This window comes from Chenopodium album, chromosome 4 (assembly GCF_948465745.1).
Source record: "Chenopodium album chromosome 4, dcCheAlbu1.1, whole genome shotgun sequence".
NCBI lineage: Eukaryota > Viridiplantae > Streptophyta > Magnoliopsida > Caryophyllales > Amaranthaceae > Chenopodium > Chenopodium album.
In genome coordinates, this window is record NC_137837.1 from 42,643,486 (window position 1) to 42,666,296 (window position 22,811).

The 22,811-nt window shown below is 39.6% G+C and overlaps 1 protein-coding gene across 1 annotated transcript; it reads right to left on the reverse strand.

The window, feature by feature from the left end:
- Positions 1 to 1,552: 1,552 nt before the first annotated feature.
- LOC145627875 (uncharacterized) lies at positions 1,553 to 22,280 on the reverse strand. The gene is made up of 5 exons (XM_081680219.1): positions 22,173 to 22,280; positions 21,630 to 21,908; positions 2,167 to 2,218; positions 1,877 to 2,016; positions 1,553 to 1,774 (listed from the first exon to the last, which is right to left on the reverse strand). The coding sequence occupies exons 1-5, from the start codon at positions 22,278 to 22,280 to the stop codon at positions 1,553 to 1,555; spliced, it is 801 nt and encodes a 266-aa protein (XP_081536345.1).
- Positions 22,281 to 22,811: the final 531 nt, after the last annotated feature.

Below are 22,811 nucleotides of genomic sequence, written 5' to 3' on the forward strand. Positions count from 1 at the left end.
AAAATATCAAAAACAATTACACTAATCAAGAATCAAACATCAAAATCAAACCAAACAAACATGAAATTAAACAAATCAATAAAGAGGAAATCGAGAGAGTGAGAAATCCTCATTGATTAATGATGGAGATTTTCAATACAATTGTCATCTTGAATCTTCTATCTCATAAATAACCAATGAAATTTCTCACTTTCTCTCTCTAAAATCTACTCCTAAACTAACTCTAGATCTAGAGAGAGATCTACCGAGAGAAACTCTCAACATAAGCTAAAATATGAGATCTAACATTAGATTCCAATTGTCCTAAAATTGTTCTCTCTTATTTTTACCCCAAAAGTGAGTATTTATATTTACAAGGTTAAAAGAAAATAAAATACAAAAGAAAACTAAAAGAAAAGAAGTGTAAAACAATATAAATAAAATAAAAAAAAAAAAAAAATACGAAAACAAAATAAAGGAAAGTTAGCTTCAGCCTTCGATATTTCGCTGCACCAATATAAGGGAATTGATCCCATGCTTCTCACATCACCAATCTCATCACAATAGTTTGATTGTCAAAATCAATCACGATCAACGGCCAATTTACACCCATCTTGTACGCACGCATCAATGGGTTTTCACGCGCACACATGGAGGTCGAATGGGCTGCTTTGGTCCAGTTGTTGCGGTGGAGAAAGGTGGTGCTGGGTTGCTCTAGTTAATTGCTGAAATTGTGATTAGGGAGGTAGCTCGAAACTCCTCTAAGGCTCTATTGGCGACTTTTCTAGGTATAGAGAGAGAAAGAATCACACAAAAAAGATGAAGAATTGATTTCTTAAATGAACCTGATTCACTCTAATTTATTGCGGACCACTAGTATTAGAGAAAATATCATTATTTTATTAATAAAAAAAAAGTCAGTATAATAAAACAAAGTCACTATGTTGAAATAAAAGTCATTTTTGTAATATAGGCTATAAGAGGTTAATTTTTTTTAATAAAATATGTTATATACTGGTTAATATGAATCATAAAGGTAACTATGTTCAAATTAGGGTCATAATATCGTATTCAAATTCACAATAATATTAAACGTTATACAAGTTTTAATAAAGGTTACTATGTTAAAAATAAGGTTACTATGTTAAAAATGAGGGTCACTATGTTCAATATAATGTCAATTGCGTGTGTATAAATCTCGAGTTCACAATAATATTATAATGGACCAGGTCCACGCAAGTCTTTCTGCTGTGTTAAGTTGTTTTCTATTGTGTTTATTACAGTATTTATGCTATTGGATTACACGTCATCTTCCACTCATCAATCAACCAATTACTCTAACTAACTACTCCACTTATAACTATTTTTCCACTAACAAAAGCTATAAATCGTAACAAACTTATCAAGTTATTCTACCCATTTACATCAAGTTGTATCATAGCTTCCTCCCTTCAAAAGACTTGTCCACAAGTTTAAGTAATCTTGAATTATGGAAAACGTTGCTCAAAAGACTCAACAGTTTCCAAGTTGCCTCATAAGTAGGAAAACCCTCCCAATGAACAAGATACTGCACCTAAGCTCTATTCTTAAATTTAACCACCTTCGTATCCAAAATAGCATCTGGTTTAATTTCATCTGATCCCACTATATGGCCTTGAAACACTGGAGGAATGTGAGCAACCAAAGGAAGTTGCCCTCGAAACTGTTTGAGCTGAGAAACATGGAAAGTGTCATGAATCTTAGCTTTAGTAGGCAATTTCAACTTATATGCCACCTTACCAATAGCTGCTATAACCTGAAAAGGACTAAATTACTTATGAGAGAGCTTTTGATTATTCCTATTCTGTATAGTATGCTATCTATAAGCTTGCAGCTTTAACCAAACCTAGTCACCAACTTGAAAACTCCTCTCAGATTTATGCTTGTCAGCTTGATTTTTCATTATGTTCTGAGCCCTTTCTAAGTGAAATTTAAGATCAGAAATCATTATTTCTCTCCTTTGCAAACTTCTTTCCACCTCATCATTTCTGACTTCACCTGCCAAATATGGTAAATGAAGTGGTGGGGGCTGATTATAGACAACCTCATAGGGAGTAAGTTGCAGGGCAGAGTGGTTATTAGTGTTATACCACCATTCTGCTAAAGGTAGCCACTTGTACCACTCTTAAGGTTTCTCACCACTCATACATCTCAAATAAGCCTCAAGGAATCTGTTAACCACCTCTTTCTGGCCATCAATCTGGAATTGGTAAGCAGTACACAAAAGAAACTCAGTACCATGCAGAGAAAAGAGTCCCTTCCAAAACTGACTCAGGAAAACTTGATCTCTATCACTCACAATAGATCTAGGTGTAGACACCCATTTGTGTCTCCCCAAAACCAAACCCAGTGATGAGTACCTTTCACGTCGAATCATAGTCGAATGAAACGAAAGTGTGGAAAGGTCTAGTGTTGCGGAAAGTTTTTTATTTCTTTTCTCTTCTCTCTGTTTTTGAAAACTTTATTTTAAGAAAACAGCCAATCCAGTTTGGTTGGTCCATGATATGGGTCCAATAGTAGTGTAGTTGGATTGGGCTTGCAAAGACCTTTCCAACGATATATTATAAGCCCAATTCCGATGAATATTGAGGAAGTTATGGCCAATTTACTAAACTGAGCCCAGTTTGAGCTTTATATGCGGCCCAATGATCTAGGGGAGGGCCTAATATGATTGATCATTCCTAATGCAATTAGGAATGGTTTTAGTCTTCTAGATTCTTCTAGAAGGTTCTTTTCATTCCTAATTCAATTAGCATTGATAAGTTGACTTTGTTGACTTTTCAATGTTTTAATCAAAATCAAATAGTATTTTCGAAGAAATTATATTATTTTATCCTCCAGTACGGTAAACTTATCCGATTTTCGAAAACGCGTTAAAATCAAGCTTGGCGTCCAACCCCAGGCCTTGGCGCCTGGAACCAGGGCTGGCGCCTGGCACTAGCCATTGGCGCATGGCGCTAAGGCGTGCCTGGCGCCAGCTCTGTTTCCTGAGCGTCAGACTCTGTTTTGTTAATTTATCTTTTTTGGCTGATTTTCTCTATAAATATCGTATTAAAAAACTCCGTTTTCATTCATCATCTACATCTATCATTCACCGATTTACACCAATTCTTTTAATTTTTCTCTTAGTCATTCATCTCTCTCATTCATCTTTCTTCTCTAAACTTGGTTTTCTCATACAAAATTCCACATTCACAAGATCTAGAAACACCTAGCCATATTCGAAGTTGCCTTCGCCCGAGACGTGAAAGGTTTAATTTCTGAGGGTTTGGTCCCAAATCTCTATTTCAATTATTTAATTTAATTGTTTTGATTATTATTTTCCTTGAAGTTACTAACGTGTGTATTTTGTTATTAGAAAGAGGTACGAGGCATCAAAGTAAGTACTTTAATTGATTAATTGATATTATGATGTAGATATCATGTTTACATTGTTATTATGATATTCCTAGTATCATGTCTAGGGTAATTTTAATATTAAATATGATTCCTACGATGCTTCCTATGTTCTTCCTAATATTTATGATTGTTGGTATCATGTTAGGGTTAAAGATTTGATTTTTATTGCTTAGTGACATGCTAGGGTTTGTTATTAATCTTGTTAGTATCATGCCTAGGATCTTGCTATGTTTATTATGCTTTAATATTAACATGAACATGATTATGATTATAATTGTTATAATTTATGATGATTATGAATATTATTATTATTATTTATGATGATATTATTATGATTATTATAATAATTATTATTATTATTGATTATGTTGCTTGATACATTATTTATTCTTTATTTCTTGATCACCTTTTATTGCATGTTTAAAGGGAATTGGTACTTGCAATCACGTTTAATAAGATAATTAATAATCTTGTTAGGGTTAATGTGATTATAATTTCAAGTGATCGCCAATAATAGGTTTATTTGTGCATTAAATTCAACCAACATAGATTAAACAGGTTTAGGGTTAATCCTATTGATTGCATGTTAGTCAGAAAGCGCACATGAATACGATCTGAATAAAGTAGAGGCCTATTATTAGGGCAGGTTCAATCTCTTTTAGGTTGGATTTGTACCATCGTCCCCGAACCCTTATTTGGTTCTAGACCTTATGGAGTTGACGATCTCTTGGATCGTTAAGGGGTGTAACCTTCATCCTGTGAACGGTTTACAAGTTCCTAAAAAACTTGTTGGCGACTCTTTTGCTCTATCTTCTTCCCTTTTGGACGCCACCGTACTTTAGTGTATGATCACAGTGGGGTTCAAGCTAGTGGGATTTTAAAGGCTTGAAATTATTCCCTACAGTTTTTGGCGACTCTGCTGGGGAGGATTTCTATTTTATTTCCTGAATTTGTTTCGGCAATGATTTAGAATGAGTGGATGAGACTCGAAAAGTTCTAAGTATTTCAAGTGCGTAATTTTCATTAACATTATTGTCATATGCATAAAAAGGATCTCATTAGAAATACCATCCGTAATGAGTCAAAAACATAGGATTTTACACGTAGGAAATTTGAGGAATGTCTTTCACAACTAGGACTGAAATAACACCGCGCGAAACTGGAAGATTTTATCGAGCCCAGAAAGCTGTTGAGGCATGTGGGAAGTAGCGTCAGGGGCCAGAGCTCTGCGCCACACTTTTAGCTGTAGCGCCAGACGCCAGTATTGGCGCCAGGCGCTACAGTTAAAAGTTGGCGCCAGTCTCTCATTGCTGGCGCCAATTTCCCCCAATACCGAGCCAGAAATATGCGTTCTAATTTTGACCGGTTTTTCTTATTGTTTGCTCGATCCTACTTCTTTATTGAATTTTTTCTCACTTTTCTGAAACCCATATGTGTTCTACATATGGACATAACCCTCTGGGAATTCATGCTCCATCTACCTGATTGAATGCTCCGTGTAACAAAGGATACATCCGAGATGTTGAATTCACCAAACCATGGAAGCGAGTTTTTTCTAAAACTCGCGGTGTCCCATCCACTCGCGCCAACCCTTCACGGTTAGGCTTCCGCGCGGTGCATCCGGACAATTAACCATGGACCCTCTTTGACTAAACCATATTCCAAACCTTAGAGAACTAGAGCCATGGTTAGGTTGCGAACGCATTGCATCATATCGTGTCTACTTGACTAATTGTGCATTATTTGTTGTGCATATATATTCTATGTTTCTCTTAACCGTTTGTTGACTTGTGTTGAGATTAAATAAATTAATGACTTAAAGAACTTTGCCTAATTAATTAATTAATTAATTAATTATTTAATTTGAGTCAATAAGGTCTAATTTTTCAATCGGAATTGACCTAGTACGACTTTAGGCATACCCCAGTTAACTAATAATACCGAAAACAGTCCCAGACTGAAGCTCCACTAGTGGCGCCAAGGTATGAGCTGTAGCGCCACACTATGGTGTGTAGCGCCTGACGACAGCTATGTTGTCTGGCGCCAACCTCCACGGTGTGACGCCAGTCCTGTCGCTTGGCCGACAGTTCGGATTATTTGTCGAGTCATTACCTAGGGTCTAATTAATCAATTTTCTGTTTAATTCGGTTAATTTTGCTGTCAATAATGTTTAATTGAATCAATTATCGAGTTTAGGCACTAAGTCCCATGGTCTTACACAAGAGTCCAAGCATGTCACTTACACTCAATGCACACACCAATACACATTCTTTGACCATGATTAAGAGAGTCTTGTGTGCGCGTTTTTCCGTCATTTTTTTTAGGGGGGTAAGTCGGATATTAATCCTCCAACATAAAAATAATAATACTTAGTTCCCTAAAAATATGTACGTTATTTTTGCAAAAAATATGCACCCTTTTTTCTTTTTCCTCTTTTTCCCTTAAAATAAACCATAAAGTCAAGTTGATTCGAGTCAAGTAATTAAAACGCAAAATGGTTTAATTTACAGCGCGTGGTCAAGAAAAAAAGGACGATTAATCAAAGATAACCTTTTTGTACAAGTCCAACTTTTCGACAAACCTATAACTCGCAAGAGGAAACCAAGAGTTATAATGGCAACTCAAGAAGAAGTCAATGATCTTAATAACCAACTGGCTACTGTGACTGAGACACTGAAGCTTCTCGTACTTAGGATCGACGATCCCGTGAAGCAACAACAAATGGACCTCATACAAGAGAGTTTAAGCAAGTTGTCCAGTGACTACAAGTTTCAAGAGCTTACATCACAAGGGGTCTCGGTGAACAAAGATCTTCTTCCACAGAAGTTCAACGCCAACGACATCCCAAAATTCAGAGCAATTGACAACCCTTACTTCCATTTAAGAGCATTTGAAACAATAATGAGTATCAAGGGTATTGATAAGAAGGTCTTCCCTTCTCTGTTCTCACTATCTCTCGAGACCGTTTGCCAACAATGGTTCTTTTCTATCAAGAAAGAAAAGACCTCTACCTGGGAGTCTATAGCAAACGCTTTCGTTGATAGGTACAAGTGCAACATCCAAGTCGAGACCGACCATAGAGAACTTGAAATTCTCAAACAGAAAGAGAATGAAGGCTTCACCTCTTTCCTTAACAAGTGGAGAGAAACCTCAGTTAAAATGATTGAGGTGCCAAGTGAAAAAGAGTCTGTGAGACTGTTTATCAAAAATCTCCAAGAAAAATATTCCAAGCATCTTAAATATCAAAATAATCTCCATACCTTTAAGACTGTTTATGACATTGGGATCAATATTGAAGATGACTTGGCTAAGTCAAAAGCTACCAACAATAACTCCAACAGTGGCTGGAAAGGAAAGAAGAACGACAATCCTTCTTCTTCCAAAACCGCCCACTCAAATAACGTTAGCACCTTTAATTTAGGAGAAGTTCTCGCCATGAACAACCAAGGACAGAAAAAACCATTTAGGAGGAATTTCACTCCTATTGGCATGAGTTATGACACCGCATTTGATCGATTAAATGCAAAAGGTCGTATAACTCCCATTGGACCATTTGGGGACCCACCGGTCGAGAAGAGGTCGGTTAACTGGAACCCCAACGCACACTGCAAGTATCACCAAGGTAGGGGTCATTCTACTGAAAGCTGTTGGAAGCTTAAGGAAGCTATCCAAGACCTAATCGACAATAACAAACTGTCGTTGCCCCCTGCCAGTAAGAAGCCAAGCATCGACAATGCACCTCTAGCTTATACTCTGGCTATCTCCGACGAGGAAAACGAGGTTGACCCCTCCTCTCTCATTAAACCTGTTAAAGAAATCAATGCCATAGAAAAAGAAGAGGAGATCTTTTTCGATGTCAAAGATAACCTTCCAGAACCGGCAAATAAGGAAGACATACAATTGCTCACACTGTCTATGAAGGAGGCATCGCAACTACTACGTGAAGCTCTTAAGGTTATGAACGAAATCCACAAGAAATATGATGAGCTTCCATGTCCAAAGGAAGAACCTAAAAGAGAATTCACACCAGTGAGAACGACTTATGAGGCAAAGTATTTTCCCTTACAAGTCTATGAAAAACCCAAGAAGAGCAATAGAATCTACACTCCAATTGGGATCCCATACGCGCAAATGTTCGAAATGCTCTCCGAGAGTGGTGAGGTCAAACCTCTCGAACCGAGACCATTCGAGTCATTAAAAAGGACAGATAGATATTACTGCCAATATCATCAATCAGGGGGGCACACCATAGAAAACTGTTTCAAGTTCAAGGATTTGGTACAGAAAATGATTGATGAAAAGAAATTAGTCCAAGTTCAACAAGAAGAGGATATAACCATCAATGGAGTTTGGGACAGTGATGAAGAAGATGTTTATCTAAAGGACATAGTAAGACCTTCACCTTCTGTATCATACACCACAGATGACATTTGGGCTGAAGAAGATTCATCAATAGATGTCCTCACAAGATCTGGGAGAATGCAACCTCCCGTTTCATCGCAACCTATGCCCACCGTACAACAAGTTCCCATACCTATCATCGAAGACAATGATATTGTTAAACAGTTTAAGAAGACAAAAGTTGAGATGAATGTGTGGAAACTTCTGGCAACATCTCGAGAGCATAGGTTGGCTGTAATGAATGCCTTGGATAAAATCGGGATAGATTCTGACACTACTCCTGAGGGACTAGCCAACTTCCTTACAAGTGACCTTCCTAGTCCGATTAATTTAATCACCTTCTCTGACAAAGATTTACCCCAAGAAGGTGACAGACATTACAAGGCATTAAATCTCACGGTAGTCTGCAAAAGGATGAATGTTCCCATGACTCTTGTAGACAATGGATCAGCTATCAATGTTTGTCCACTTAGAACTGCGAGGATGCTCGGCATAAGGGATGAAGACTTAACTCCGTCCACACAAGGAATAAGAGCCTACGATAATACTCGTCGTCAAGCTCTTGGCAAAATAACCCTAAATGTGACGGCAAGAGCAATAGAACATGCTACTACTTTTCAAGTAGTAGACATCAAAGCCTCATTCAATTTGTTGTTGGGACGCCCTTGGCTTCATGATCTAAAGGCCGTCCCTTCATCTCTCCACCAACAAGTGAAAGCCATAGTTGGAGGAATTCCAATCACTATTGATGCTTCGCCTATGAGAATCAAATCCATAGAGAATCCAATCATCAATGTGGAGCACGACGAAGATGATGAAGACCTATGGGGCTTTAACGAAGAAGTATCCTTAATCCAGGAGGATGAAAGGACATCTCTTTGCCATGACCCCCATTCCAACATGATTGTCAACACCATGCTGAAGAAACAAGGACACTTCCCTGGGATGACCCTAGGAAAGAAGAAAGGGATAGCAAAATCGCTGGAGTCACCTGGCCTCCCTAAGCTAGATACTTTCGGACTTGGTTTCGAACCGACTCGGAAAGATCTCAAGCGAGCCCAGGACAAGTTGAAAGCACGTAGGGACGCTCGCATTCAAAAGAAAGCAATTCCAATGGATCAGTACCCTCTTACACTCAATGGTCAATTCATAAAGGAAGGAGAGGACTATCCATGCCATGAATTTCCCGAGCCATTTGTTGTAAATGGCATACGACAACCAGGATTCGAGATTTTCTTGGATTGCTACTTCACTGATGAAATTCCAACTCCCGTCCACAAGGAGAAAGAACCCCCATGCTTTGACTTTAACGTCATAGGATTACTGTTTGGGCGAGAAAAGAATGAGCCAACTTACGAAGAAGATAACTCCTCGCTCATTCAAACAGTCCTACAAAGTGAAAGCTTCGACCCCTCGAAGCTAATTACTCCAGCCGAAGGATCACTACAAGGGTGGCGCAAGACTATCAAAGTGACTACTCCAAGCGGAAGGAAGATATCAATCACGACAGGGCAAGGACCAATGTTCGAAGAGTCGTCTAAGTCAGAGTCTGAGTCAGAGACTTCCCCTTTAGAGTCTTCTAAGTCTTTAGTAGTAAAACCTCCCCCTCCTATTTCTTCTCCTAGGATAGTTAGTGATCCAGTCCCTGAGGACATATCGCTCTTAGATGTAATGGTCTCAGAGTATAATAATATTTCTCATTCTCCTTACTTCTTATGTTCTTCTCTAACCCAAGATGACGAGCATTGCTTAGCTAACGATGAAAAAGACAAAGAAATTATTAAAGCAATGGAAACACTCAAAAAGAAAACACCGGTAATTGAAGAAACTTAAACAGTTCACATCTCGAATAATTTAACTCATAAAAGAGAAGTTAAAATCGGACTAACATTGAATAAACAAGAAAGAACCGATTTAATTAACTTACTTAAAGAATTTATCGATGTATTTGCTTGGTCATATGAAGATATGCCAGGCATTAATAGAGAAATAGCTCAACACACTATACCACTTATTCCAGGAATGAAACCTGTAAAACAAAAGTTGCGTCGAATGAAACCCGACGTAGCACTTAAAATAAAAGAAGAAGTTCAAAGACAAATAACTGCAGGTTTCATCAAGGTATCCAAATACCCTGAATGGGTCGCCAACGTCATCCCAGTTCCAATTAAAGACGGAATGGTAAGGATGTGTGTCGACTATCGAGATCTAAATAAGGCAAGTCCAAAGGACGACTTCCCTTTGCCACACATCGATATTCTGGTAGACAACACGGCAAATCACGCGCTTCTCTCATTCATGGATGGATACGCAGGGTACAATCTGATTCTCATGGCAGAAGAAGACATGGAGAAAACAACCTTTATAACACCATGGGGCACTTACTGCTACACGGTAATGCCATTCGGGTTGAAAAACGTGGGTGCTACTTACCAACGTGCAGCAACTGCCTTACTTCATGACATGATGCACAAAGAAGTTGAGGTATATGTCGACGACATGATTGTGAAATCAAAGGACCGTCCAGGCCATCAAGTAGCCTTAAGGAAATTTTTCGAAAGGCTAAGAAAATATAACATGAGGTTGAATCCATCAAAATGTGCTTTTGGAGTCACCTCAGGCAAGCTCTTGGGATACGTCATAAGCTCTAGAGGAATAGAAGTAGATACAACCAAGATTAAGGCAATCATGTCAATGCCACCGCCCAAGACTGAGAAACAGATTCGAGGATTTATTAGCCGGTTGCAATACATAAGTAGGTTCATATCAAAACTGACAATGATATGTGAACCAATCTTCAAGAAGCTCAAGAAGAATGTACCAGTAATATGGGATGACGAGTGTCAAAAAGCCTTTGAAAAGATCAAATCCTATCTCGCAAATCCTCCCGTATTAGCGCCAGCACTTCCCGGAATACCTCTTAGGTTATATTTGACGGTTACCTAAGAGACAATGGGAGCCATGCTAGCACAAAAGGTAGAAGACAAAGAGAACGCAATCTATTACCTAAGTAAAAAGATGCTCGAATACGAAACACGCTATACACCGCTCGAGAAATTGTGCCTCGCCTTGGTATGGGCCACAACTAAGTTAAGACATTACATGTTGGTGCATACCGTTTTCGTAGTCTCCCGATTGGATCCACTCAAGTATCTGTTCGAGAAATCTACACTCAATGGACGTATTTCAAGATGGATAGTCAATCTAGCCCAGTTTGATGTACGGTTTATGCCACAAAAAGCTATTAAAGGATCCGTGGTGTCAGACTTTCTAGCAGACTTTCCAATAGAAGACTCGACGCCAATACAAGACAATGAATTTCCAGATGAAGACTTAATGGTCATTGAAGATGATACTTGGACCTTGTATTTCGACGGAGCCTCAAACCAAAAGGGATGTGGCGTCGGAGTGCTACTAGTATCACCTAAAGAAGAGCACGTTCCAATCTCAATAAAGCTTGATTTCGACGTTACCTACAACGCTGTTGAATATGAAGCATGCGTGGTAGGCCTTGAAACAGCCTTGGCATTGGGAGTAAAGAAGTTAAGGATATTCGGAGACTCTTCTTTGATCATCAATCAGATATCTAAAAGGTGGAAAGTAAGGAGCGAAATCCTAGCCCCTTACCAAACCTATCTGGAAACTCTTACCGATCAGTTAGAGAAGGTAGAATACACATATCTACCTAGAGAAGAAAACCAATTTTCTGATGCCTTGGCAAGATTAGCCTCAATGGTTAGGATTCCCACGGAAATCGAGCAAATGCCTTTAACTATCGAAAAAAGGCACAAACCAGCATATATCCAGGCTATAGAAGACAATGATTTAGTTCAAGGCGAGGAAGAAGAAGAAGAAGAACCGTGGTACACAGACATACTCAACTACGTCACCAATGGAGAATACCCTCCTCATGCTGACAAAAGAGCAAAGCGAGCATTGAGACTTTTGGCTTCTCAATATGTACTCATAGACAACGAGCTACATAAAAGGGTACCTAAAGGTCGAGCTCTTCTATGTGTAGGAAAGGTGGATGCACAAAGAGTAATGAGAATAGTTCACGAAGGAATCCGTGGCACTCATGTAAATGGCAAAATGTTAGTCCAGAAAATAATGCGAGAAGGATATTATTGGACTACAATGAATAGGGATTGTTATCAATATGTAAAAAGATGCCCTAAGTGCAAAATTTATGCCAATTTACAACATGTCCCTCCATCTTTGCTCTACACCTACACATCGCCATGGCCATTCTCTACATGGGGAATTGACATAATTGGCAAAATCACTCCCCCAGGAACAGGAGGCCACGAATTTATTCTAGTAGCAATTGATTACTTTACAAAGTGGGTCGAAGCGCAATCATACGCTAAACTCACTGCAAAACATGTAGCGCTCTTTATCGAAAGAAATATTATTTGTCGATATGGAGTCCCACATGAAATGATAAGTGACAATGGAACTCACTTTCAAGCCGAATGTGAAGAATTGCTACAAAAGTATGGCATCCAACATCATCATTCGTCCCCTTATAGACCTCAAGCAAACGGAGCAGTCGAGGCAGCAAATAAAAATCTAAAGACTATCATCGAGAAAATGACAGAAAATTATAAGGATTGGCCTGACAAGCTTCACTTCGCATTGTGGGGTTATCGCACGTCAATCCGTACATCAACGGGAAATATGCCATTTTCCTTGGTATATGGAATGGATGTCGTACAACCTGTCGAACTAGAAATACCATCTCTACGCATTGCGCTAGAGAGTAAACTCGATGAAGTTGAATGGACTAGGGCAAGATATGAAGAATTGATTCTACTCGACGAAAAATGACTAGAAGCTCTACATCACACTCAGTGTTATCAAACTCGTATGGCTAGGCATTTTAACAAGAAGGTCAAGACAAGAAATATCAAAGTAGGGGATTTGGTATTAAAAGCACTAAGGAAAAATGTTTTAGACCCAAGGGGAAAATTTAGACCTAACTGGTCTGGCCCCTACATTGTCAAAACAATCCTGTCAGGAGGTACAGCAAAACTAACTGACATGGATGGCAATGAATTCTCAAACATGACCAATCTTGACCAACTTAAGAAATACTACCCATAATTACTTGAGTAGGATACTCAAGAGAGCTACGTTCGGCCTGATTCCTTAAGAAAGGATACGTAGGCAACCCTTTATGGGTGCGGCCACTTTATTTTTCGACATCTCCACATTCCAGAATCAATTAAAAAGTCAGCAGAAAATCGGCAAATTATTGGCGTCGCAGAACAGAGCCTGGCGCCAGCCGATGGAATTAGCGCCTGGCGCCAGACCTCAGTAGCTGGTGCCAAACGCCAATTGCTGGCGCCAATTTGGGAATAAAATCTGGGAAAATTTCGGTGTTTTTTCGGAAAATTTTCGACTTCCGTACTCGAAGAATTTCTGGAAAATTAATTTTTTCGATTTTCATTGCTTTAATAAAATGAATTTAAAGTAAATAATTTAATTGAAAGCTAAAATTTCATTAAAAAAATAAAATTACATTATTGATGGAATTTAAATAAGGCTGAAATAAATTAACTTTAAATAAAAATAACAATCTAAGTCTAATAAATCTAAAGCTAAGCAATGCTCTTAATCCTTCTTTTCCTTTTTAGCTCTTTTCCAATTCTTTTCTGCTTCCTCCTCTTCATCCATTACTTTAGCTAGTAGGCATCCTTTAGAGGACCTACATTCAATTTTAGAGTAGATAGTCTCCCCTTCAGCTAGCACTCCATGCTTCTTTTCCACCCATGCTTTTTTATCTGTGGTGTTAGCTTTCCTTTTTCCTTTGTCTTTGGTAGTATTTTTCTTCCTAGGCATTGTAGGTGTTTTGAATTCAATTCTTGCACCTAAGCGTTCTTTGGCAGGAGTCACCCTGTCACCTAGACGATTCTTCACATCGGTTCTACCCTGATCAATGGAAGATTTCTTCAGCAACCACTTCTTTACATCATTCGGCAAAGAAGGAGGAACCTTTTGGGTAATTACTTCCCATAAAGGTCTAGCGCTCCAGTAAGCATCGAATCTATCTACTTCTTGAGATACAGGGTACTCATAGGGAGGACGAAGATCCCCGGAAGGAATATTCTGAAGCAAGTCGTATTGTCTTTTCACCCTGCAGGGATAATAATAGGTTACACGAGACAAGCTGGGAAGACGGCAGAAAGGTTGCTTGTTAACACCAACCATCCTTTCTATTTTCCACCATGGGATGACCCACTTGATAGCAAAATCACGTGATTCAAATACTTTTCTCCACCCATGACGCCCAATTTTAGGGATGCGCTTCTTCCTTCTCACGAAGCAATTGGGAGTATACTTTTCAATGTCATCCGGAGGGCTAATTAATCCTAGCCTCTCCATTAGCCACATCTGTAAAAAAAAAAAAAAAAAAAAAAAAAAAAAAAAAAAAGAAAAAGAAAAAAAATTACAATGCAAATAAATTATTATTACAATACAAAAATATATTTTTTGATTTCTGTAATTAAAAATATTATTTTTCTACCTATAATAAAATTGGAGAACCGCGAAGAGGCGCTTTTAGGTCCCTTTTCAATTCATCGAGACTAATCATGGGCTCTCCAACTATTAATGGCATTGGATTCCTCCCTGATTCAATTTGTTCTAGTACAGTGGTGATAATTGATTTACCCTCATTATTTTTACCACTACTAAGAAAAAATTGATTGAGCATGCAAAATAAAAACGCCCTTCTTCTATATATATGAAAAGATTCAGAAAGAGGTTTATCAAAATAATAGCGTGTAAATTCTTTCAAATTAACCATATTGCCATCTACTATTTTTGATAAATCCCTTTCCTTTAAATTAAAGAAGCGCTCAAAATCCTTATAATAGTATGCATCTACTCTAGGGATTACTACGAGGTCTATTGCAGGGAAGCCTAAGATAGCACCAAATTCCTCTGGCAAAGGGCTAATCTCATCATACCCTATTCTGAAACAATGCGTATCAACATTCCAAAATTCTAAAGCGGTATGTATGAAGTCTAGGTCTAGATCTACCCCTTTGATGCCATAAATTCCCCCCAAGTGAAATAAATCTAATTCTTTTCTGTCTCTAGCATTAAGAGACCGACACCATTCATGAGTGTATTGGGTGAAGGTTTTAGTAGCTAAAGACATGATTATTATTTTTTCTAAAGAAGAGAATAATTTTATTCGCTGGAATTATGAGAAGAATCGGCTGGGCAGGGGGCTATTTATGCAGAAATTGCGAGGAATTTTAATTAGAATGAAACACAGAGTCAGCGTCAATTGGCGTCAAACCCCCGATATTGGCGCCACACGCTAAGTGTAGCGCCTGGCGCCACGCGCCATAGTGTGGCGCCAGCTGGCGCCAAGTCACCAAGACAGCCGCGCGTGCTCAGCTTGCGTTTTTAATATTAAACTCGAGTCGGTTAATGACTTTATGGCTCCGTTTCATATTCCTAAACATCTTTCCTATCTTTTTTTTCTTAATTAATTAAATATAGCTATTATTTTTAATTCATATTATTCTTTTTTTTGGACTTTATTTTAAATTCCAAAACCCGACATTTTTTTTTTATTTTTTCCTTTTTTATTTTTTCTTTTTGGGGGAGAGAGTCGGATAATATCCTCCATCAATAATAAAAATGACGGAGTTTTTGCACAAAATTGTTGTCACACTTCTTTTGCACACACTAACATACACATAATAATAAACAATCAAATAAATTTATGATAACATAAAAATACAAAATGTGTCTCTAAATGATGAGTCAAAGGCAAAGTTCTATAAAAAAAAGTCAAAATAAAATATACACAGGAACGAACTACGGCGCCGGAGGACGTAGGCCCATCATACCATAAAATTGCGTCGTACGAGGAGTCACCTCTCCACCAACTCCAGCTTCAGCACCAGCTCCAGTCTCCGTGGAAGGAGGAAGACTCAAGATATGACCACTCCAGCCAGGATCAACCTAAGGCTGAGGCCGCGGAGGCTGCTGCGATGACGAGCTAACCTCGTACATCCCACCACCTCTGAAAGCCGAGGTAGCCTCTCCTACCGGTGCAGCAGGAGCACCCTCAGAAGAAGATCCCGAGCCCTCAGCAACGTCGGCTCGAGCAGCCTCAGAGCGACCGCCTCTACCTCCTGACGAAGTGCGACGACGTCTCGAGCTAGACCTTGCCGGATCTCTCCGCCCCTCAGGTCTCGTGCGGGTGTGAGAAGCGATAGGCTGGCCCTGCAAAAAGAATTAAATCAGAACCAAAGTAAAATTGACGTAGCAATGCAAAAATAATGAGTAAAGAAAGGTTACCTCTTGGACAACGTCATCCCGACGACAGGTGGTCGTCGCGTTCCTCATCCGGACGAGCTGGCTCCGGAAGGCATCTATGCATCGTGCCATAGCCGAAACCACCTCGCGTGAAAACTGTCAGAAAAATAAGTCAGTAAAAATGCATGATATATGAACACAAAATTCTGAAAAAAACTAGGCTTACTCGAGTCTGGTGGCGAGGAATCGACCGCTCTACGAAGCGCTCGCCCTCGGGAGCCGGAGAAATCATCTCCTCAATCGGCCCGTACATCCGTTGGTAGTGGATGGACATACGGGGTGGCACGAACTCAACATCACCGTCCTGATAAAACGGAAAAAATCAGTAAAGTATTACTTGGGGGCTACTTAGCGAAAAATAAAAAGCTAAGAATCTTACCCTCACATCCTCAGCCGGTACAGGGGCTGGAGCTAACAAAGGTAGTAGCTCCTCCGCATAACACCGCTCGAGGATCACATGGGACCGCCAAGAGGTACCAGCTCCCTCAGACATGCTCGACAACCGCACCTCGTCGAACATATGACGTGGTGGAGCGGTAGGAACGACGAAGACATCAGAAGAGTGCTGTCTAGCGACCCTCTCTCCTAAGTACGCGACCGCTCCATAGGTCCCCAGAAAATAGCGACGCTCAGCAGAATATTGTGCGGCTAATCCAGGGACTGTCCAACCGCCCCACGGTCGGTATACCACCTCAGGTCCCTATAAAAAGCATCAATCAGGCAAGAATATATCTAAAGTATCGCGGAAAAGCAAGATAAACGATAAAAGTCGTACCGAAATGATCCAGCTCCGAACACGTGCAGTAGACATGTCCACATGGTGGCCGCCCCAAGAGGCGCTCACCGGAAATCCCTTCGGCGATGGTCTCGCCGGCGCAACGGAAGGAAAATACTCGTAGAACCAGATCTACAAGGAGTTAAAAGTGTGAATAAATGCTAACTAATATGTAGGGCTAAACGTTATAAGGAATAATGTTTACCTCTACGACCTTCCAAAAAGCAGACAAAGCGACGTTCGTCCTAAAGGACCGGTGATGACACGAGTCCGTCAGTGCACGAACGAAGTCAGCATAGGCCAAGCTGGCCCAGTCATAAGTCCCGATCCGCTAGAGATCCCGGACAGCAGGGAGGTAGTAAAGCAATTCCCTACTACCCTTGTCAGGGGAGAATGTCCCTGACAACAACATCAGCACAAAGATGCGCACCCGCTGCTCTCGGGTGGTCGCATCGTCATCAAGAGCCGCTGCCACCGTCGAGCGGCGAATCCCTCTAGCACTGAACTGAGTCGTCTCGACCTCAGCTTGGGCCCGAAGAAGAAAAGACGTCGATCCCACCGTCAAACGGCAGTGGCGCAGAAGTGAACTCCAGTCCTGTGATGAGACTGAAGTCCGTAGGGGTGACCATCATCTCGCCCCAAGGAAAATGAAAAGTGTTGGTGGTGTCCCAGAAGAACTCCACCAAAGCGCGCACTACGTGATGACCCCCGCTGGAGGCGACCATAGCCTCGGAGGTCTCAAACAGAGTAGCTAGCCCGCAAGACTCCCATGGAGCCTCGTCTCAAGATCCCTGGCGATGTGCATCCTGTACAAATCGCCTAAACCGTCACAGCCAGAGCCGTGATGCCGTGTCCTCCCGGGCTCGGTACCCTGTCTCACCCTCTCGGAAATGTGGTGGACAGGGGCAAAGAACAGGGTCCGCTCGTCCCACTCTGGAAGTCGACCAAGCGAAGTGGACGGCGTGGCGTCGTCCTCTACGGGCTCATGCTCCCGTCTAGTATTTCGGGACCGTGAACCCGAGCCTCGTTGTCTAGCCATGCTACATTGTGCAAAATCATAATAAATTAAGGTTCTATAGTATCTAAGGTTCGCCTAGCCGCATGATACTATGTTCACAAAAACAGAGTACGTAGTACTAAAATAGAGCACAAACTCAAATTGAGCATGATAGCATTTTTCAAGCAATCAAACAATTTCTTGCAACACTATAGTGATTATTGTGACAAATTGAACAAGAATTGCTAGAAAAATTGTCAAGAACGAGTCACATTGTTCTTCACGACCTTAAGAGGTCCAACAATGGCAAATTGCTCATTTCTTCACCAAATTGAGTCAAACAAGTCTCAAATTACTCCCAAGGCAATATATAAACATAATCAAGCAATTTCATGGCATAAAACTTGACAAACAAAGCAAATTGAGCATCATAAAATTCGAATTTTCATGAAATTCGTGAATATTCATGCCAAGAATTCATAAAAACTGATGTGAGTTTGAGGAAAACTTACATAGATCGGGAAAATAGATGAGAAGACCTTTGATTTGCAACAAATTTGAGCGAATTCGGTTAAAAAACGAGCAAGCAATGAGCAATTAAAGCTTTCAAGTTTCCTCGAGCAGTTTCGCGACGAACAGAGCAGCGAAATGAAGAGAAAATGGGAATTTAAAGAGATTCCCGTGCTGGCGCCAGTCCCTATGCATTGGCGTCAGAAGTTGGGCTTGGCGCCTGGCGCTAACACCAAATAGCTGGCACTGATGGTTTTTCAGCGACGCCAAAGCATCCAGCCACCTGATGAGGTTGTGCTAGCCTTCTGCAACATATTTTGGGTTCCTTGGTACGCCAGTTAGCCCTCTAAGCAATTTGACATGATTTAGTAATCGGCTTGATTACGTAAAGTGATCGACCTGATAAGAGATCGTCTCACTTAGCTTAAAGCGCCTAAGCATTGGCTCATTAGCTAAAGGCACCGACATATAGGTTCAAAAGCAAAGAGAACCGACATAAGGTTCAAAGCAACAAGAGCGCCGACGTACAGGCATAGCGGAAGCAAAGTTCAGGCAAACTTTTAAAGATTGACAGGCGTGGATCTTCGGTAATTTCCTTTGGAAAATTATCGCATCAAATGAGGATGACTTCAAGAGAAGATATCTTCGACAACGTTCCCTAGCTTGCGGAGAGTTGTCACGAGCAACTGAGGATTATTTCAAGCGAAATAATCTTCGATAGTATTCCCTAGGATGTGGAATATTGTCAATGCGGATGAGGATTGTTTCAAGAGAAATAATCTTCAATAATGTTCCTTAGGATGTGGAATATTATCATTGCGGAAAGGATAGTTTCAGGCGAGGCAATCTTCTAATTTGGAAGCAGTTACAGGCGTAGCGGTTTTCAAGCGGGATGGCATTCTCTAGCTTGCATGAGGTCATCAAAACAATCGGTTACTTTCAGAGACGTGTGCTCGACGGTGCAAGATACGCGTTTCTTAACTCTTTTATCTGTTTAACTAATGCTAGTTTTGCAGGTATCGATGTTACAAGAGTGGTTTTAGGATCGCAGAACGTTCTGAATCATTCTCCGTCCCTATCGATACTTTGACTTTTGTTTTCGAAACTTGCGTTTCTCCAAACTCAGTCAAAGTGGGGGCTTCTATAGACACCCATTTGTGTCTCCCCAAAACCAAACCCAGTGATGAGTACCTTTCACGTCGAATCATAGTCGAATGAAACGAAAGTGTGGAAAGGTCTAGTGTTGCGGAAAGTTTTTTATTTCTTTTCTTTTCTCTTCTCTCTGTTTTTGAAAACTTTATTTTAAGAAAACATCCAATCCAGTTTGGTTGGTCCATTATATGGGTCCAATAGTAGTGTAGTTGGATGGGGCTTGCAAAGACCTTTCCAACGATATATTATAAGCCCAATTCCGATGAATATTGAGGAAGTTATGGCCAATTTACTAAATTGGGCCCGGTTTGAGCTTTATATGCGGCCCAATGATCTAGGGGAGGGCCTAATATGATTTATCATTCCTAATGCAATTAGGAATGGTTTTAGTCTTCTAGATTCTTCTAGAAGGTTCTCTTCATTCCTAATTCAATTAGCATTGATAAGTTGACTTTGTTGACTTTTCAGAGTTTTAATCAAAATCAAATAGCATTTTCGAAGAAATTATATTATTTTATCCTCCAGTACGGTAAACTTATCGGATTTTCGAAAGCGCGTTAAAATCAAGCTTGGCGTCCCACCCCAAGCCTTGGCGCCTGGAACCAGGCCTGGCGCCTGGCGCTAGCCATTGGCGCCTGGCGCTAAGGCTGGTGCCTGGCGCCAGCTAGCCAGGGTTGGCGCCAGCTTTGTTTCCTGAGCGTCAGACTCTGTTTTGTTAATTTATCTTTTTTGGCTGATTTTCTCTATAAATATCGTATTAAAAAACTCCGTTTTCATTCATCATCTACATCTATTATTCACCGATTTACACCAATTCTTTTAATTTTTCTCTTAATCATTCATCTCTCTCATTCATCTTTCTTCTCTAAACTTGGTTTTCTCATACAAAATTCCGCATTCACAAGATCTAGAAACACCTAGCCATATTCGAAGTTGCCTTCGCCCTAGACGTGAAAGGTTTAATTTCTGAGGGTTTGGTCCCAAATCTCTATTTCAATTATTTAATTTAATTGTTTTGATTATTATTTTCCTTGAAGTTACTAACTTGTGTATTTTGTTATTAGAAAGAGGTACGAGGCATCAAAGTAATTACTTTAATTGATTAATTGATATTATGATGTAGATATCATGTTTACATTGTTATTATGATATTCCTAGTATCATGTCTAGGGTAATTTTAATATTAAATATGATTCCTACGATGCTTCCTATGTTCTTCCTAATATTTATGATTGTTGGTATCATGTTAGGGTTAAAGATTTGATTTTTATTGCTTAGTGACATGCTAGGGTTTGTTATTAATCTTGTTAGTATCATGCCTAGGATCTTGCTATGTTTGTTATGCTTTAATATTAACATGAACATGATTATGATTATAATTGTTATAATTTATGATGATTATGAATATTATTATTATTATTTATGATGATATTATTATGATTATTATAATTATTATTATTATTATTGATTATGTTGCTTGATACATTATTTATTCTTTATTGCTTGATCACCTTTTATTGCATGTTTAAAGGGAATTGGTACTTGCAATCACGCTTAATAAGATAATTAATAATCTTGTTAGGGTTAATGTGATTATAATTTCAAGTGATCGCCAATAATAGGTTTATTTGTGCATTAAATTCAATCAACATAGATTAAACAGGTTTAGGGTTAATCCTATTGATTGCATGTTAGTCAGAAAGTGCACATGAATACGATCTGAATAAAGTAGAGGCCTATTATTAGGGCAGGTTCAATCTCTTTTAGGTTGGATTTGTACCATCATCCCCGAAACCTTATTTGATTCTAGACCTTATGGAGTTGACGATCTCTTGGATCGTTAAGGGGTGTAACCTTCATCCTGTGAACGGTTTACAAGTTCCTAAAAAACTTGTTGGCGACTCTTTTGCTCTATCTTCTTCCCTTTTGGACGCCACCGTACTTTAGTGTATGATCATAGTGGGGTTCAAGCTAGTAGGATTTTAAAGGCTTGAAATTATTCCCTACACTAGGCCAGCCATGTAACTTGAATACATGATCCAAGTAGCATTGAGCAACCTGAATTACTGTAAAAGGATGAACAAGAGCCATAAAATGGGCATACTTGCTAAACCTATCAACTACCACAAAAATAACTTCCTTCCTAGCTGATTTTAGCAATCCTGTAATGAAATCCATAGAGATGTCCATCCAAACTTCTTTAGAAGTTGGCAGAGGTTGCAGATGGCTAGGGTAAGTTGCAGTGTCATACTTTGCAGCTTGACATACAGTACAGTTTCTCACAAACTGGTTGACTTCTCTTGAAAGCCCTTTCTAATATAAGATCTTCTTAACTCTCTTAAGAGTCAATTCTCTGCCAGCATGTCCACTTTTAGGAGACTCATGATGCCAGGAAAGAATTTTATTTCTTAATTGTAATCCTGGACCAACCACAATCTTCCCTTTCCTTTTAAGAAAATTGATGTCCCACTGAAAACCTGTGACAGGAACTTAATTCTGGAGTCGCTAAATAATGGCCATGTAATTGTCATCCAGCTGATAACTCCCAGAAATCAAAGAAGCTAAGTTTGAATCTACCACAGAAATTGCCATTAACAAGATCTCAGCTCCTTGAACCCTAAACAAAGCATCTGCAGCTACATTTTCCTTGCCACACTTATACTGGATTTCATAGTCAAATCCCATTAATTTGGACAACCAGAATTGTTGGAATGGTTGGAAATTTTCTGCTGCAAAAGCCACCTTAGACTCTTCTGGTCAGTCTTAATGATAAAATGGGCTCCCACCAAATACTGCTCCCATTTCTGGATTGCAAAGACAATTTCTAGCAGCTCCTTATCATATACAGAAAAATTTTGCCATTTTGTCCCCAAAGCTCTGCTGATGAAAGCTAGTGGATGGATGTCCTGCATCAACACTGCTCCAATCCCAGTTTTAGAAGCATTACTCTATAAAAAAAAATTCTTGTCAAAGTCAGCTAAAACAGGAGCTGTAATTATAGCAGTTTAAGGACTCAAAAGTAGATTAAGCTTGCTCATTCCAATTATAGCCATTCTTCTTCAATCGATATGTCAATGGCTTGCATAGAAGGGCATATCCTCTAATAAACTTCCTGTAATGGCCTGTTAGACCAAAAAAACTTCTCAATTCTTTGATACTTGAAGGTACTGGCCAGCTGCTAATTGCTGCAAACTTCTTAGGGTCAGTTTCTACACC